This window comes from Schistocerca piceifrons, chromosome 8, assembly GCF_021461385.2.
Source record: "Schistocerca piceifrons isolate TAMUIC-IGC-003096 chromosome 8, iqSchPice1.1, whole genome shotgun sequence".
Taxonomy (NCBI): Eukaryota; Metazoa; Arthropoda; class Insecta; order Orthoptera; family Acrididae; genus Schistocerca; species Schistocerca piceifrons.
Genome location: NC_060145.1, coordinates 177511073 through 177531185, shown reverse-complemented (window position 1 = coordinate 177531185; position 20113 = coordinate 177511073). Strand labels below are relative to the sequence as shown.

Below are 20113 nucleotides of genomic sequence, written 5' to 3'. Positions count from 1 at the left end.
TCTGCATCAGATAAGGGCATTAAAGAATATCTTTCTTTTGTTGGCTGACTATTTTTTCTTCTTTTTATCCATGTGTTTTTCCAACTCGTAGTAATTTCTCGCATCAGATCAGAATATCCATTTAATTTTTATTAAAAAATGCAACATTTTAAAAAGTTTAGAAAAAACGCAAGTCTATCAGGAGAAAAAATGGGATACAAATTGTGTTGACAAAATTTAATGGACGTAGAAATTTACGTTTGTGCCAACACACTCTGATGATCGCAAATGGTTCTCTACTATTATTCTGCTGCACTGTCACTCTACTTTCAAATTTTATGTATTTTATCAAGAAATGCATTTTTGTATGAACACCCAAGTGATGTTTCTTTGTCATACATTCGTAGTTAGGTGTATCTGTTATTGCTGTGATTTCCTGTTATCATTTTAGTCTCTGCTGATTACATATTTATGAGGCTTTTGCAATTTGGGAACGTCACATTTTAATATACTTCTAAGTTATTCTGATTTCGAGTTGAGTAATGTTGTAACTGTTCTTTCTACAGCAGAAACGGATGGAACGAGTGGTGAAGAACACTACCTTCATCCAAGCCTGGCTTCCACAACTGGTCCATCACGCCTAGAATTGGTAGGTGGTGATGTCATGGACAAACATCTACAACTTTTCCTGTGTGGTGTGCCCTCGTGTGAAATTCAATTTCCGAATTCCAGATACCAGTGTCTATTCATTCTGCTCTTTAAGTGTGATGAACTTGTGATAGTGTGTTGTGGAATAAATACAAAACAAATATATCTCATGAGACAAACGTGTTTTTATCTGTGAAAATAATCCAAAACCTGTTTTTTATTTCCAGGACTGGTTAACAGTTCGAATTGGAATGGAAGTTCTCTAACTATTGCTTCGATATAGACATTTTTTTGAGAAAACAAAACAAAAGAGACTTGAAACAGCACCCAGTAAGTTTTTAGCCCTCTACTTCATGTTAAGAAAAAGTCCAGCTGCTGCCGCCTGGGACCGCCAGCTTCCGTGAAAACTGTGTGACATGTTAGCTATGTTAGTCCTAGGTTGGTAGCAGCTGTACTAGATCTCCTAGATCCCTCCTCTACCAGACCCGTGGATTGCCAAAAATCTCTGCAACATCAGAAGACATCAGATTTTGAAGACGGCGCCAGCAGTGGATGGGAATGCCCTGTCTTAATTACAAGCCAGCGAGACACAGTTGCGTCCTTTCTCTTAAGGCTTTGTGCCCCCTTTATTTAAATTTAGTACTGTGTGAATAATCAGTCACTATACTGTTTGGCTTGTGATCATTGTGCCAGGGAGAATTCAGTCTCTTTCTTTGCTAGGCAGACTATTATTATTTCAGTGTTTTTTCAATTAATCATTAATAAAAATGTCTGCAAAGTAGACTTACATAAAACACAGGAAGAAATGCAGTTCATCGTCTGTGGGCTGCTGCTTTCAGTCACCCATTGTCTAGTAAAAAAACATTGTTAACAGGTGCAAATACAATTTTAAATGTTGCGTGTTACAATTCTGATGAGTTCTTCAACAAAGAAAGAGATGTTTTCAATCTGGTCTAAATTTTTTATACAATTTTTGGATGTGGTTATTCACATTATGGTAGATGTTCCAGTTAACTGTATATTGCTGCTTTAAGGAAACACATTGAACACTGTATTGGGAGAATGAGTGCACCAGGGGATGTGTACACACACACACACACACACACACACACACACACACACACACACACACACACCTGGAAACCAGCAGCTGTTTATTTCCATGCTAACTTTCCAGCCATCATGTGGCTTGAATTTTTAAGGCTGAAGATTCATGTTGCCCTTCTGGGGCTATTTTTTGTGTCAGGAACATGCGATTTTTATCATCACCGATGTGTCGTAGGCTCCATCCATCCCGAGCATCGCATACAAACCTTCGGCAGACTGCGCCTACTCTCTTCTGGTGAACAAGATTCGTACAAAACAAGTTGAACTGGGTATTGCACCTGCTGTACCTCCAGTTGAGCCTTCACAGGAATCTACTCTGGTGACTGGATACCATCCGGGTACGAACAGTCAACAGCAGCAGATGCAGCAGCAGTACCAGCAGCATTACAGGTCAGTACTCGTCTCTGAGAAGTCTGACTTATCATTACTGTTAGCAACAGAGTAATCATTGAGAGTGGCATTGGCGCAATACAAGTGCAGAACAAGTGAAATTTGAAAATTACTGTATGTGCTGGAAAAATTTTGGTCATTAAACTTATCCTGTAAATAATTTTACTTTAAAATGTGTGAACAGAATATTGTTTCACTCAAGTGAAACTCAAAATATGAAGTATTTGTTCACTGCAGTGCACCCGCACTTCATTTTTTTTTTTCCCAGTATGTATATTGACAGTAAGGAAATGAGACAGAATTGTATACTGTATTTTTCAAAGAGGATATTATGTTTGACTTATGGGAAATTTTAAATTTTTTTGACAACACTTGTTAAAAAAGTATTATTAGTAGTGAACAGCAGAATATGGAAAGGTTGTGATGAAACATTAAACCTTTTCTCGGATATCTTGTCCAACATAAAAGCAGCACACAAATGAAAAATCTTTGAAGTAGAATTGCTTCATTTATCTTGCATTACATTGTACATGTGTGGGCTAGACTCTTCAGAATTGGCAGTGGCACATTCCTGTTATCTGTTAAATGAATTTGTGTGCTAACTGAAAGTGTGCTTTACAGTGTCATTAGCCTTACCGTAAGATATGATGTATTTGACAGTAATGTATCCGCTATTTGGATCTATGTGTTTAAACACATAATTAGATAATCACATTTTTTATTACTTCACAAATATAAAGTTTTTAAATGTCCAAAAAACAACTACCTCAAATGAGACAGATTTAATAGTTTTTGAGAAAATAGAAATTCTGTATATAGAGAAAAGGGATAGGTATATTCTACATGCCATTTTATTTCTCATAGACACAATCATATATTATGTTTACTGTATCGTTGTAGTTTATGCCAATTATATTCAGAATCTGTGGCAGGAAAAGTAGTAGTAATTTACAGTAAATTTGTCAGTTCTGCTTACGAATTATGTAAAATAAAAGTAAAAAAAAGAAACTGTGATTCATAGCCATCTGTGATTGGTGGCATGTGGCAGATAAAATGTCTATGACATGCATTGTCATATTAACCCAGGAAATGAACTGGTGCCTCACTTTCCCAAATTCTTGCACTAGGTATGTCCATCTTATATGAACATCAAAGATCAGATCATAAAAAAAAATATACAAGGAAATAGATTTTTAAAACTTTCCGTATATTCTGCTATGATTTGCTTGCATTTATACTTGAAATAAACAAGAGTGAGGCACCTAACTTTCTAATTTCATATAACTTTTGACTCATTAAAGATATTTGTAATCTGTTTTCACTGAGACAAATCAAATTGTAAACAAGAACTCGTGAATCAAGTTACTCATTTGATTGGCAGATAGTCTTCTCATTCAGTATTTAAGTTTTTAATGTACAATGCAGTAAACAGATTTAAAAGTCTGAGAGATCAGTTATTGAACATTGTTATGGTGATTCTTTTGGTTTCAGCACATATACGTCAAATCTTGATACATTAAATCAGTGTTTTGTGGAGACTTAAAATGACTTCATTACTCAGAAGTAATGTCAAACAAATTATCTAACATTTGCTGAAAATGTGGCACAGATCCAAAATTAGGTTTTTATTGATAATTAGAATGCAGAATGCATAATATTTGTATCAAAAAGCAGTTTGTGTGAGAAAAATATAAAATTGTAGAGAGAGAGAGAGAGAGAGAGAGAGAGAGAGAGAGAATGGTTGAATGGTTGACTAGGACTTACCTCCAGGTGGCAAAATTCCTGTCAGCAGACACATTTGGAAGTGAAAAAAAAACTATCCCCATCTTTAACTACTAGTGCAATCAGCAGGGAGGAAAGGCATACATTGGGGAAAGTAGTGGGGGGGGGGGGGGGGTGTCAACCTGTTGAAACAAGATGAGTTTTCCATTATAACCTTTCTCAACCTATACCCGACAGTGCTGGAATTTCACCTCCTGAAGGTTGGCACTAGCCTGCCATTTCAACTCTGTAATTTTATAATCTATAATATTAATACAATTATACTAATTTTGTGCTGGTATGAATTTGATGTTCACTTCTTTTTGGAACCTTCTGCATTATGAATTGTGCTCTCTTTACCACTGTGTGTGTGTGTGTGTGTGTGTGTGTGTGGGTACATGGCCATTTAGAGATTATGAAATAGCACAAACATGAAGTTTAAGCTGTCTGAAGAACAGATGTTTTATTCACTGTAATACCATAGCTAATTATGATAATTAGGATGGAAATATAAAATAATGATTAGGGATAGGCTGCAACTCACCCTCAAATTAATTGTGTTTGGGCCATAGGCACAAAAAATATAAAAAGAATAGAATTTCTGAGTGTGTGCTTGTTTATGGGAGAGACTGCCTTGTTTCTTTACTGGGAAATAATACACTGGTGTCACTAATGACTGGGAGTTTGTAAGATTTATTTTTGTCTACCCTTCTCCCCAGTATACACTATGCTGATTGTTTGTTACAGTTTCAACTTTCACATGATCAACACTAAATACATTCTTTAGAAGATTTAAGGATTAACAATTCAGGAACTGTGACGAAACTAAACTTCCAATCATACCCATTCTCCCACAGCATTGTGACAGAGCCGTTGCAAAATTTGAAGCTAATAAGGGGCAGCCTATGGCAAGTTGAAGCTCCGAGTTTGTCTGTGAGGTATGCTTGGGAAGTTAAAATCGGAGCATAATGATCATGAAAGATTTAGAATCTGGATTCAAGTATTCATCTCTCACACTATTTTAACTTTCCACACATAATCAACAGTTTTTGGACTTTCATAACCTTCTGTATGAAACACAAATGAAGACTAATTAGAAAACATAATCAACAGTTTCTATGCTTTAACATCCTGGATGAAATGTAATTGAAGGAGTTCATAAGTTTAGATGGAAAAATGTGTGGTACCCTAATAGTGTTCTCTCACCTCCTGCTATGAATCAACAGTTGCCTGTCTTTCCATTGCAAACTTGGCCTTCATAGCGCACGCGCGTGTGCGCGCCCACACACACACACACACACACACACACACACACACACACACACACACACAGTTCTTTCCTCCAGAGATTCCTGTTTGAGTTCAGAGCATTTCACTAATACTCATGTGTTGATTGAACTTACCGGTAACAAATCTAGGAGCACACCTCTGAATTGCTTCATGATCTTCCTGTAATCTGACTTGGTGGGGTCTTGTACTCAAAAATGGGTCATACAACTGTTATTTATGCTGTCTCCTTTATAGTTGAGCTACAGTTTCTTGAAATTCTCCCAATGAATGAAAGTCAACCATTCGTATTCCTTAATGTTTTTTATATTTATTTTACCATAAGATTTTGTTATCAGCTACATAATAGCAATGCTGTAAATGTCAAATACCACCATCTGAATGGTGTTACATGTGTGCAGCTTTTATGAAACAGAGGTATTGAAACTGATTTATATGTACAGCATTTTCACATCAGCTGACAATTTGTAAGGTAATTTAAAAAATGTAACAGGCATGTGTAGCTGCTGAAAGCACATTATCGATGATGGAAAATATTTTTTGTTATAACCAAAGTTTTTCTACACATCAAAACTTTTATGAAATGTTGTCACTACAAGGACATTTTATACATAAAATAACATTGAGTTCTCTAATTTGTGAGTTGATTGTGTTGCTTTGAAGCCAATGCCACACCCTTCTGAGTTGGAAAGGATTTATTACTCCAATCTATCTAGTGGGAATTGCTTCACAGTTCCTTCTAGCCTGCAAACATATTTCTTGCCTTGTTGTGTCTGCTGTAACTGCTGCTGGTCTTGCGGAGTAATGTTGGTTTATTTGTCTGTTGTATATATAATTATACAATTATGCTGACCCAAAAGTGATTTACTTGAGATGTACATGTTTCAAGGTAAGTTACAATGATTAACATGTGTGAATTAAAGCTTTAATGTGAGTAGAAACTGAGTGCCATTTGGAAAGTAATGAAGCAAATGTACTGAGTTTAATACTATATATATTTTCTTTGTGTCGCTCAGAAGTGTTACTCAACATCGGAGATACTTACAGGTGTTTTTCTGGTGTATTATGTTTGTAATATGTACAAAAAATGGACTATTCAATCAGGCTGATGTAACTGATCCCCCCCCGGTCTCTCTCTCTCTCTCTCTCTCTCTCTCTCTCTCTCTCTCTCTCTCTCTGTGTGTGTGTGTGTGTGTGTGTGTGTGTGTGTGTGTGTGTGTGTCCATCCATCCTTCCTTCCTTCCATCCATCCCTATGTGAATGAAGTGATTGTAAGCTGGACATTTTTCTGATGAGACAGTGAAACTTAATTCTGTACCATAATTAGACATCTTTTCTCCATCTTCTGAAGCCACCTCACTCATTTTAATTAGCACTATTTCATTACTGGATAATAAATTCTTTTACCGAGCAAGGTGGCACACTGAACTCGCATTCAGGACGACGACGATTCAAACCTGTCTCCGGCTGTCCTAATTTACATTTTTCGTGATTTCCCTAAATCACTCCAGGCAAATGCTGGAATGGTTCCTTTGAAAGGGCACGGCCAATTTCCTTCCCCTTCCTTCCCTAATCCGGTCGTGGGCTCTGTCTTTATGATCTTGTTGTCGATCCTCCTCCATAAATTCTTTTTATGTCTTAAACTTTATTGTGTATTTTAATTTCAACGCTTTGTGCTCCAAGTCTTCCCAACATTAGTGTAACTTGTCTATTGTTGAACTTTGATTTTCTCTAGACTAAGATGCTTGCTCAAGTCATTCCAATATCTGCCTTGTGTTTTCTGTACAGTGAAAAGTAGTACTTTCTCTCATCTTTTATTGTGGCTCCACTCTTTGATAATTGATAGAGCTTGTACTGTCATTCCTGGGTATCCACTCTCATTGTTTACTTCTTGATTTCTGTTAGTTCAGATCTTTGGATTTTGGTTTTTATTTACTAGTAATAAAATTTGAAAAGGAAATGAAAATATTTTGATGATGACCCATTGTAATTTTTCAAACCAGTGCTTTCCACCATCCATCCTTACAACCTCTTACTGCATGTACAAATTTCTTGCTACTTCAGATGTCATAAATGCTCCATTTCTTTCATCTATACTTGATATTTCAACAATATCTAGTGAAATTAAATGTTCTTTTTTGTGGAAGTTAATGTTGTTGTCTTCAGTCCGAAGACTGTTTTCATACAGCTGTCCACACTAATATGTCCTGTGCAAGTCTCTTCATCGCTCCTGCAGGTTACTTGTGCTGGAATCTGCTTACTGTAATCAATTTTTACATCCCACACTTCCCTTCATTATGAAACTTGGTACCTCACAATGTGTCCTATCAACCAATCTCTTCTTTGAACCAAGCTCTGCCATAAATTTCTTTTTGCTACAATTTCATTCAATATTTTCTTATTAGCTATTTGATCTACCCATCTAATTTTCAACTTTCTTCTATAGCACTGCATTTCAAAAACTTCTATTCCCTGTCTGAACTGTTCATGTTGTCATTTCGCTTCTCTACAAGACTGCTCATCAGAAAAATCCCATCAGAAAGCCTTATCACTTATGTTTATGTTTCTTCCTAGAAATGCTTTGTTTGCTATTGTTGATGTGCATGTTTATCCTCTCTACATTGGTCATCATCAGTTATTTTGCTGTCCAAATAATACTTCTTGTGTCTCATTTCCTAATCTGATTCTCTCATCATTGCCTAATATAATTAGACTAATTGCATCACCCTTTATGTACTTTCATTGATGTTAATCATATAACCTGTTTCCAGGACACGATCCATTCCATTCAACTGTTCTTCAAAGTTCTTTACCATCATTACACAATTACAGTGTCATCAGCAGACATTAAAGTTTTTAATTGTTCTATTTAAACTCCATTCCCTTTCAAATCTCTCCTTCGTTTTCTGTACTGCTTGTTCAAAGTATAGATCGAATGACATCAGAGATAGGCTACAACGCTGTCTCACTCCCTTTCTCAACTATTGTGTCCCTTTCATGTCTTTTGACTCTTATAACTGCATTCGGGTTTCTTTAAGAGTTGTAAATAACCTCCCACTCCCTGTATTTTACCAGTGCTGAGCCCAGAATTTCAAAGAGTGTATTCCAATTGTCAAAGTCTTTATGTACAAATGCTATGAATGGGAGTTCGTTTTTATTCAATGTGTCTTATAACATTAAGATCGGCATTGGCTTGGATGTCCCTACATTTCTCTGGATCCCAAAATGAAGTCTGTTTCTACCAGCATTTCCATTCTTCTGTAAATAATTTGTACAAGTATTTTAACCGTGCCATTTAAACTGGTTGTTCATTAGTACTCTCGCCAGTTAGCATCCCTCTCATTTGAAAATGGAGTTACTAAGTTTGAATTTTTTATTCCTTAATTATAATGTACATACTGTATGAACCACAATAAGTACAAAAATAGCCAAAGAATATTTATACATGCTGATATAATGGCCATCCTCAAAATAGGACGCTGGGATCTAACAGTATCGTATAGCATACTAAACTGTATTGAAGTCTTAACTATTTATTTCTTGTGAAATGGTACAGAACACTTCACACACAGTGTTACACGGCATTTAACACAATATTTTTTTGGTTTCCCATTGCATTTAGCTCTTACACATCTTCTTTCGTGCCTCTTTTGTCAGTCATATGACGAACTCCATCAAACCTGTCTGGTATCACTCTCAACTGACTTGATGGGTAGTCCATTGGATGTCCAATATTCGGTCTTCCAGTGTCCAATTTCAGGTATGCAACTGTAACAGCACGTCTGAAATCCAGTGCATTTTTCCCATGTACTAGTCTGTAGAAGAGCCAGACATTTACGAGGGCCATTTCCAGCATACGTGTAAATAGGACCCAGTACCATTTTCTCCCTCTAATTACCGTCGCATATTTTCCAACTAACCAGTCATGGTGGTCAACACCTCCCATGTACGCGTTATACGACTTCAAAACGGCAGGTTGTTGCACTTGTGTCTTCTTACTTGCTTGTCTACTGTACAACGTAGCTGCTCCCAAAGGTTCAACTTTGTCAAAATTTGTACCAATTGTAACACATCTGTTGTTGTGCCATCGAACAAATAAGACTTCACCATTCCTGTCGAACTGGTGGTCATAGTTTCCTCGAACTGTCTTTTTCAGTTCTTTGCTGCTCAGTAGTGCACAGTCACCAACTCGATTCTCTCTGACAGTCCCAGTTGCTCGAAAACCCAAATTTCTCAGATGAATCAGAAGATCTCTGCTAGTGAAGAAATTGTCAAAGTATACACGATGATTCTCGGGTTTTTCGATGCAGTCCAGCATGTTCAAGACCGCTTGGTTCCAGTAACGTCATGTGGACCTCCTCCTTCGTTGGTCATACAGTCTACTTCAGGAGGACATACGGTGATATCAATATGGTCCTGATCATCTGACACCGCAGTATAGAATGCGTCACTGTTTATTATTTCTTCTATTTCATCATTAGTGAGGTATCTATCTTGTCTGAAGGCCATTATAATCTATATAAAATGAAATGAAATAAAATAAAGTGAAATGAAAGAATAATACATTAGCACAAACTACAGAAAAGGGAATGTGTAAATACCTCTGTCCATCTGGAACTGTTTTATTTACTAATGGGTAACATAAAAGAGGGGTCGTTACTTACCTCAGCAACAAAATCTGGTAAAATTACCATGTTCTAAAACTAAAATACATCGGCAGTAGCAAAGTTTAATATTTGAAAATGCAGCAATGCAAATAACTGAAATGATAACACCAAGTCCCAGTGTCCTATTTCGAGTACACCATATTTTATAACAATGGAAAACAATGAATATAACTCCAATTGAGCTAACATTGCAAGTAGTTTAAAAGACACATTGTTGACTACAAATAATCACAAAAAGATCTTTGCCACATATTTCAAATATTACTAAATTGTCGATAAAGTAAATACATGTAATAACGAAAAGTGTGCCTTAGTATTCAATAATCAATTAATGGTAGGATTTATTGCTTTTAATTTCCTGTAAGCATACATTTGTTATAAAAAGCACCAACAGATGACGTAGAACAGTAATAGTTGCAAATTAATAATTTATTGTTTATTTATACATAAATACGTGCTCTGTCTTCAAAATAGGACACTGGTACTTAATGGGTTAAGATATTTAACATATTTTAAAATGTTCATATTCTTCATTGTGTGATAACTGTGACAATAAAATCTTCCATTATTGTGCAATGTGGCTCAGTGTAACCACTCAGTCACCTTGCTCAATAATACAAGATTATATGGGTATTAGACTCACATTTGACAAGAGGGAGTTTCAAATCCCTGTCCAGTCATCCTGAGTTGTGTTTACCTTTGAAAGGGACAAGACTTACATCTTCACCACCATCTTGGCTCTATCAGAGCTTGCGCCATATTGTTAATGACCTTGTAGTAAATGGGACATTAACTGCCTTCTTCCTTTCTTATAATCAGGTACTTACTGAACTGTTTTCTTGATAATATGGCTGAAAATAATAATAGTGGTAAATGAAGTAATATGTCTATAAAATATGCAAAAATACTTTGAAGCAAAAACATTTGACATGACATACAACAGTATTAAAGTCTTCTATTAGACAGAGTTTGAAAAGGATAAATTACTACTCACCATATAGCGGAGATGCTGAGTCACATGTAGGCACAACAAAAAGACTGTCAAACAAGTAAGCTTTCGGCCAAATGGCTCTCATCGGAAATATACAACACACACACACACACACACACACACACACACACACACACACACACACACACAAATGCAAACGCAACCCTGCCGCCAAGGCCTTGGCAGCCAGTGACTGTGATCATGTGAGTGTGAGTTGCATTTGTGTGAATGTGTGTGTGTGTGTGTGTGTGTGTGTGTGTGTGTGTGTGTGTGTGTGTCCATCCAATTCTGAAGATGTCCTTTTTGGCTGTAAGCTTACTTGTTTGAAAGCCTTTTTGTTCTGTTGGGCCTGTCTGCATCTCAGCATCTCTATTGTGTGGTAATCTATCCATTTCATAATACTATCATTATTCCATTCCATTGTTTAATAGTCCTACATGGGGCTGGCTGGACAAACAGTGCTAGCGCTGCATTTCAGTAAGTGGTCTAGGTTGTTTTGGGGTTGTATCAGGTGGGATGTGTAGAGGGAGAGAGGCAGGAGACAGAGGGAAGGATTGGGGGTGGTTGGGTGGCTAACAGCTCCGAGGAAGGCAGCTGGTTTGGTGGCTAGGAATGTGGGAGGGAGGGATGGCAGGTACATAGACTAAGCGTGTGATACACAGTTGTCGGAGCCAGTGTTCTTGGCCACCATCGAATTGTTGCCAAGAACGAAGTTGACCACCTGGTGACACAACATGCAGGTGAGCACAATATGCTCAGTTTAAAAGATGGACTAACAATTGGGGCCATTGGATACTTCCCTCCACCATCAGCATCTTTGACCTACACAGATGGGAGATTCCCCTTGCAGCACATTGTTTGTTCTCGTAAATGTCCTGGCCTCAGCATCAGGTAACCCACTGTCCGTACATGCTCCACCTAAGATTTCTCCTTGTTCTCTCCTGTCACCTTCTCCCAATTCAAGTCCCCACATCACATTTGCGTGTGCTGCTCCCCATTGGCTCAGACAACCGTGTGTCACATGCCTATCCCCTGTATCTACCATCCCTTCAATCTACAGCTGGCTGCCTCCCTTTAAGCCACTGGCCACCCCCTCCCAATCCTCTCCTTGCCTCCTGCCTCTCTCTCCCTCTATCCATTCCACCTGATGGAACTCTCACCACAAACTAGTCCACCAGCTGAAATACAAGCACTGGCACTATTGGTTATATGAAAATAAATTTGAAATGAGAAGATCATACTCATTTTTGCTCACTGCTTCACAAATCTATTTACTGTGCTGTATGAGGATACCTTTGCTATGTTTGTTAACTGCTCATGAATTCCATGTAGAAAGCGGGTCTTCTACCCCCTCCCCCTGCTGCAGAGCAGTAGCAGTATGAGAGAGAGAGAGAGAGAGAGAGAGAGAGAGAGAGAGAGATACGTGCACAGCTTAGACAGTCCATTCCAGTATTGTGGTTTTGTAATTTAACCCTTCCAATTGGCAGTTTCAAGCTTGTGCATAGCCCACTGTTAGCAGTTTATGCAGTGAGTTGGTGCAGTAATACTGCATTACATTTAAATTGCTCTACAACAGGAATTACTCGTTGAAAAGTAGTGAAATTTTCTGCAATTATTTGCAATAGACTTTTATTATGTTAAAAACATAATGATAATTTAAAATGAACTTTCAGTGTGCTATATTTAGAAGCAATCATAGAAACAGTCCAACTCGCAGTATTTTTCAGTCATATTCCAGCAGTTCTGTTGTGAAACACAGCTTGAAATTTGTGTATGCGTCTTTGCCTTTTTAGTGGCTTGATAAAAAAATAAATATCTTGTGCACCAAAATTTCAGTAGCCTTCAAAATAGCTTCACATACCACTTTATACATTTTTTCCTTGCCCAAGGACAGTTTGTAGTTCCTGATTTCTTCCAACTTGCTCTCTTTCTGACAAGGTGTATAAGCACAGATATCCCTACACTTAGTTTATGAAGTAGTATTGGCTGTTACCAATAGAGAGCAGCAGCATTACTATTTTATCTACAAGACTGTAGCTGGCAAGTATGTGGTTGATGTGCTGGCAGTGCAGTCACTTAAGGATTGTGAGGACATACTGGAGTCCCTGGCTTGAGGGGTCAAAGTCTGTAAATTACAAGAAACTGTGGTTCTTTCACTTTACTTCTACTGTTCAGTCATGTGATATTTCAGGGAATACATTTCTTACCATCTATTCATGTTTCATTTTGTTATATATAATAATTCCTGCAAAACAAGTCAGTGGTGTTCCATGTCTGTTGTATGTGTTCTCTGTATTTACTCTATGTTTTGAACTTGCTTCATGATCTACAGATTCTTATCTGCATCTGACAATAGCTACAGCTATGCTCTGCATACCATCTTAATAGTGTGTAGTGGAAGGTACTTGGTGTACCTCCGACACTTTCCCTTTTCCTCTTTCAGTTGTGAATGAAAAAAAAAAATTGTAGGGAAGCCCCATGTGTGCTCATATCTTTTCAATTTCGCCTTCATGGTATTTCCACAAGATATATAAAGGAGGAGGCTTTGTATTAGTTGACACTGTTTGGAAAGTACAGTTACAGAAATTTGACAGTAAGTATGGAGGATGTGTAAGGACTTCCCAGCAAAACTTCTGATGTGTGTGGACATGCCCACATGTTGCCAAGGATGCTTCAAGTGAGCTGCAGATGTTTTGCTGGAAAGCCCTTACACATCCTCCATACAGTCATTCATTATGCTATTTCCATATTTTTGAAGTCCTGAAGAAAAACATTTGTTGCCGTCAGTTTGCTTCAGATGAAGAGGTGCATGCTTGGGTACAATCAGAGTTCTGTAAAAAACCACAAATATTGCTCCTTGAAGGATTTGGCCATCTTGTCTCACAGTGGAATAAATATATTAAAATTTATGTTGATTACTTTTGAAATAATAAACAGTTTACCTACCTCTTTTCATCCGCCCCTCTTTCATTTGACTGCCACTTATATTTCAACATTTTCTTCATCAGTTCCCAGTTTGATACCCTTATGGTCATTGAGAGTGTGGCCAGATGGCTTTGTCTGTTCACTGATTTAATGTGAGACCAAAATTTTTGCTTCACACACAGCTCTCCTTAACCTTATTTTGGCTTCATTCAGTTTCTGATTGTCTAAACATTTTTTGTTGCATTTAAATCTTTGCTTTTACATTAGCTTTCTAATGTGGCAGTCAAACCATTGCAGTTCTTTCCCATCCTTCACAGTTCAGCTTGGAACATATGTTTCAAAGGTATATTCTATTCTCAAACTTCATCGATTTAGATGCACCGTTTTCTTTCTATGAGATGATTGTTTCATGTTGACTGCCCAGGTAATTTGAAATTTGTTTCACATCCTATGTTAACCGAGTGTGGTGGCATACATAACTTTTTTAAAAATTAGTGTCCTTTAATAGCTTTCTGATTGTTTACTTCTAATGATTTTACTGTCGTGGTACCATTGGTCAGTGAATTCTGTTACTCAGATGTGACTGAAGATAAATATTTAACCTAACTGGCCAAGTGGAAAATTTTAGACATATGGTATGAAAAGTGAATCAATTTCTTATAGAAATATATGTAGTAGCACTATTACTAACAGTTATTAAACATTGATAATGAGTTGCAATTTCTAATGTAAGTGTGATCACTCACTTGTAGTTTTATAGGTTAAAACACTTGTTTCATTTTGCTGATCATTTTTAGAAGTGTACTTCAGAGACTGCTTCTGTGATAGCAATGAGAAAAATTGGTAAAGATTAGTGAATAATGGTATTTTCATGCTATGTGTTTATCTCTGTCTTCATCATTTAGCTCCTTTGCATATCCCGCAGTTTCTTCTGAATTTAAATACTTGTATTCATACAAATGGGTAACACAGTTAAGGTTACTTTGAAGTTATATTTGTTATTGCCTTGTAATGCTGTTTGATTTTTTCAGAGTCTGTACATTTGATAGTCATTTGGGCCTGTGCCAGGTCCTTTTAGTCATGAACTTACACAGTTGAAGCTTTGACCTGATGACAGTTTGTTGTAAGTACAATAAAAATTTTGCAGATTTATTTATTCTTCAGTGATGAAGGTTTGTATGTGAATAAAATTTTTATGTACAAAGTCCCTGTCCCATGTGATACCAGTTGGTTTCTTGATTTTGTCTATTGCTTCAATAATAAACCGTGACTGTGATATACCAAGAATATTTTTGAACGCAAATACCACTGACAGTCACTAAAAAAATATTTGTATCCTATAACATTTCATGACATTGCTTAGAGTAAATTTTTTGTCATTATAGATAACACTGTTGGGTATATTTACCAATTAGCCTATTTATTAATAAAATGGTTTTAAAGCTCCAGTACAGTTTGTCTCTAGAGCACTTTTGTGTGGCCAGAGTGCATAAGGTAGATGTTATTTTGACATGTAAGTGACCGTCGTATACAGAACTTCATTATGTACTAACCCAAATTCAGTGATTCATTCTCTGCTCATTGTTTTATTTAGAGAACACCAGCTTGTCATTTGGATATCTCTCACCTGTCTTGTTTGGATGTCCACAGTTCAGTTCATCATCATGCAGCCATTCCACCAGAACCTAGTCAGGAGATGGTGCTGATTATTGACAAAATGGCTTCGTATGTGGCCAAGAACGGAAGAGCATTTGAAGACATTGTTCGCAGTAAATGTAAGTAATGCTTTTATTAAGTACTCTTAGAAAACATCATAGATTTTTTCCCGTGATATTTACAAAATATTACTCATGAAATAAAATAAAGCCAGGATTGATAGTTTAAGATGTGGCTGCCTGAAAATAACACATATGCTCAAAATTTCTTGTTCTTATTCCATATGAGGCTGGGTGCAATCTTACTGTAAAACTTACGGAGCTCTTGAGTACTGCTTGTGTGAGAGTGGCCTATATCTCATTTTCCATTGGGATGCTAAAAACAATTCAGAAGAGCTCACTGTGTTCCACAGTTTCAAAATATCAGAGCTGATGCTTTTGGGAAAACTGCAACCACTTTGTCAATTTTCATTAATTTATCTGTATTAATGTCCAATTTTCATTCTTTGACTTACTCCAGTGGAAGACATGGAAGTCTCATCTCCTAGATTTCTAGGATTCTCTTACCTTGCTGCTGAATTGGTCTTGTCTCACTGCCACAAAAGAGAGCAGATTTTGGAGACGGTGATTTTTTTTTTTTTAATATATATATTATATTCTACATCTGCTTACTGGTATAGTTTAACACATGTGTTTAAAACCAGTTTCGGTACTCCATCATATTTGATGTATTTCTGTTTTGGCCTTCTTCAGCATGTTCTTCATACAGCCGTTGTTTTTGACATTTTGGTCGATATTTTGTGGTTGTAAATACTGGCTTAATGTACGGTGAAAAAAAGTTATTTTCTGATGTGACTGTAGTGCCCTAATTCTCACATTGCGATATATCCAAATGCGTCAAAGTTCCACTTCAGAAATGGCCATAACAGTCCAAAACTGGTAATACTGTGTTATTATGATTGAATAAAATTATTAAACATATACATTGAACAATAGCAACAATCTGTGGAGGAGTGGGAAAGGGGGAGGGACAGCAGGGTACGGAAGGGGGAAGAGGAAGCAGTGCATGCAGGGACTATAGGTGGAAGAAAAGGCTACCCAGTGCAGTGTTTGGAGACTCTGGTGGAGGGACGGAAAGGAAATAAGGTAGGGGAAAGGATAGGAGTAGAGAAGAGGAAAACGTTGGTGAGTGCATTGGCAGAAACAGTGCATAATGGGGATGGGGACGTGGATTGGGAGGAGGTGAAAGGACAGAGGGGCAGAAACAGTTAGGTGGGGGTTGTGGGAATAGTAGGTTGTTGCAGATTGAGGCTGGGTTGATTTCGGGAGTGGAGGGCGTGTATTTCGGGAGTGGAGGGCTCGTTGTAAGGATAATTCACATCTGCGTGGTTCAGAAAAGCTGGTGGGGAGACGAGGATCCAGACAGCCCGGGTTGTGAAGCAGCCATTGAAATCAAACATGTTATGTTCAGCTGCATGTTGTGCAATAGGGAGGTCCACTTTGCTCTTGGCCACTGTTTGGTGATGTTCATTCATCCTGGTGGATAGCTAGTTGATAATCGTACTGCTATAAAATACTGAGCATGGTTGCAGCAGCGCTGGTACATGACATGGATGCTTTCACAGGTGGCCCAGCCTTTGATGGGGTAGGGTAAGCCTGTAACAGGACTAGCATAGGAAGTGCTGGGTGGTTGGAATGGGCAGGTCTTGCACCTGGGTCTAACCCTGTGACAAAGGGTTGGGACTGAGAGCGCTGTAGGGATGGATGGGGATGTTGTGCAAGTTGAGTGGGTAACAGAACACTACTTTAGGAGGGGTGAGAAGGATCTTGGACAGGATATCCCTCTCATCAGGACACTTTAGGAGGGGTGGGAAGGATTTTGGGATAGGATGCCCATCATATCAGAGCATGATGATAGATAATCAAAGGCCTGAGAAAGAATGTGGTTCAATTGTTACAGTGTGGGGTGGATTTTAGTGCTGGGGGTGCTCCTTTGTAGCTGGTTCTTGGGGGTGGTGGGAGAACTTCCAGTGTGTGGGGATATGACACAGGAAACCTTGCTTGTGGACTAGGTCTGAGGACAAATGCGTGTCTTTGAAGGCCTTTGTGAGACATTCAGCTTACTGGGCAAAGCAGCTGCTGTCACTGCAGACGTGCTGTGCCCTGGTGGCTAGGTTAGGCTTGCTTGTGTGATTTCATGTGTATTTGTCTTTTGTGATGAAGACTTTGGCTAAAAGCTTAATTTGTAACTGTTTTTTCATCGTGCCCGTGTGCAACACATTGGCAAGTAGCAGTCTATCCTTTCCATAGTTGCTGATAGTCCAACCTGAACTTCTCAATTTTTGATTTTGTTTAATGACTTTTCTTCCATCTCTCAACCCTGTGATGTTCTCGTTTGCACTACTCTCTAAAGCATTACTTTACAAAGTGTCCGTTTTTTTGTCTCTACTTTCCTGTGTTTTTTCATCACTTTCCAAAGCACAGTGCTCTGACATCTGAGTCACACTGTATCACTGGTCTTGTCCTCACACAACACACGGCTATGTGACTGTGCAGATTGTTGGTGCAGAGTCTCATCCCCTAAATTCTTCCCTCTGATAATTTTAATTATTCGTAGTGATCACATTTTCTCACTCATCCTTGCATATTTTCGTGTTTATTTTCCCCCATCTACTTGTGGTACACAATATTGTGAATCTCGACCTCCTTTTTTTCCCATGGTTTTTGAATGGTTTTATGTACTTGACTACGAAGTCTTTCGCGACTGAGTCTTGCATAAAAAGTTCTCGGTTTACTTACCGCGTCAAATTTGGATAAAATCCTGTGCTTTCGATGACTACCTCTGTCATCTTCTTCAGGGGTAAAACTGACTGTCGAGGATTGGTGAGGCTTCCGCTTTTATAAGCAGTGGATGGCTTCTCATTGGCTGGAAGACGTCATAGTGAAAACTGCGTGTATGGAGGTGGCGGCCTCTATGTCCATAGATTTTGTTTGCGCACTTTATCCAGCGTTGCTTGCAGCACCATCCATCGCAACAGGCGGAGAACTGCGAGGAATGTAAGAAGTCTCCTTCTGCACTCTTTCTTTATCAACTGCGCTCTTTCATGCATTGCTGAGTGCATATCCAGAGTCTCTGTTGAAATTATTTTCACAGAATCTAATTTCAACTGCTTCCCTGAGATGACAGAGTCCCAATAGTTTGAAGAGTGAGCAAATATTCGTGTTTCATCGAATAGAATCTTATGTTTATTTAACAAACTGTGCTCACCTGTATTTCAGGTGACACTGATGTTCCACACAGCGAGTGGCAACAGTTTTTACAGACTGGCCCACATAATTTTTGCCACACTCACAAGGAATGCTGTAAATTCCCGGTACTCTCAGGCCGAGATTATCTTTTACGGGTCGCAACATTTCCTTAATCTTCCTGGGTAGCCACAAGACTGGTCTGATTCCCTGCCGGCTCAGGACTCTACCGATCTTGCTGGTCGTTGCACCACAGAATGGTAGCCACGCGATGTGTTGATCCTCTTGATCTGTTCGAACAGCATCCTCCCTAGATTTCTTCGCTAGAGTAGATCTGATATCACAATCAGAATATCCATTTTTTTTGTGAATACTGTCGTCAGGTGGTTAATCTTGGAGCCGAGATAATCCTTGTCCAAAATAGTCCTTGCTCTGTGTACCAAGGTATTCAGCGTAGCTCTCTTCTGAACTGGGTGGTGAAAACTATGTGTGTTTAGATATAAATCTGTATGCGTCGGTTTTCTGTACACAGAATGCCCGAGACATCCATCTGATTTTTGCTCCACCAGCACAGCTAAGAAGGGTAACTTCCCATCCTTCTCCACCTCCACTGTAAATCTTATGTTCTGGGGTATACCATTCAAATGATCAACAAACTGCTGCAGTGCCCCATTGCCATGTGACCAGATTAAAAATGTATCGACAACATACCTGAAGAAGCAGGATGGACATAAGGGAGCACTGTTCAATGCTCGTTCTTCGAAATCCTTCATGCAAAAGTTAGCTATGGCTGGTGACAGTGGCGAACCCATGGCTGTTTCGTCAGTCATTTCATATTTCCACCATACAAAAAATAGGTGGTCATCAAAGAGTGTCGAAATAACTTCAGTATTTCAGGAGCGAAATGAGCAGCCAACAGTTTTAAGGTATCTTCCACCGGCACCTTTGTAAACAAAGAGACCACATCTAGGCTGATCATGATGTGATTCAGACCTATCCTCATCTGCTTTATGATTTCAACAAACATTTTTGAGTTATTAATGTGATGGCTACAGTGGCTGACTATAGGTGCTAATAATTTGGTTAAGTATTCTGCCAACCGATATGTAGGAGATGAGCAGTATTCTTCATCATTGGTATTGCAGGTTCCATCAGTTTTTAGTTTTTCCATGTGTTAGCTATTGTTGATTGATTTACCTTACACCATTCCTTTGACACTTCATAAATCGCGTCTGACATAGTCAATTGTTTCCAAAATGTTTTGAAGATTGTTGCCCTCCTCTGTAAGTTTTTGTAGCAGATGTCCTCCATAAATTATCTTCACGGCAGCAATGACACCCTGATCCATTGGCTGAAATGAGGCTGTCACATTTGGGGGAGGGGGCCTAAATATTTTACAAATATTATCTAGTCACGTGAATTCAGAACAAGTTTATTCGGATGCGATGATCTTGCAC

General features: G+C 38.3%; 1 protein-coding gene across 3 annotated transcripts in view; it reads left to right on the top strand.

The window, feature by feature from the left end:
* The window catches only part of LOC124711116 (splicing factor, suppressor of white-apricot homolog), a 170270-nt gene that overhangs the window by 44233 nt on the left and 105924 nt on the right, over window positions 1-20113 (top strand). For 2 of the 3 annotated variants that reach the window (XM_047240980.1, XM_047240983.1), the window contains exons 5-7: window positions 546-628; window positions 1910-2124; window positions 15406-15530. In XM_047240980.1, coding sequence (XP_047096936.1) covers window positions 546-628; window positions 1910-2124; window positions 15406-15530 — 423 coding nt within the window. The remainder of the gene's footprint in view (window positions 1-545; window positions 629-1909; window positions 2125-15405; window positions 15531-20113) is intronic. The other variant, XM_047240981.1, reaches the window with a different exon arrangement.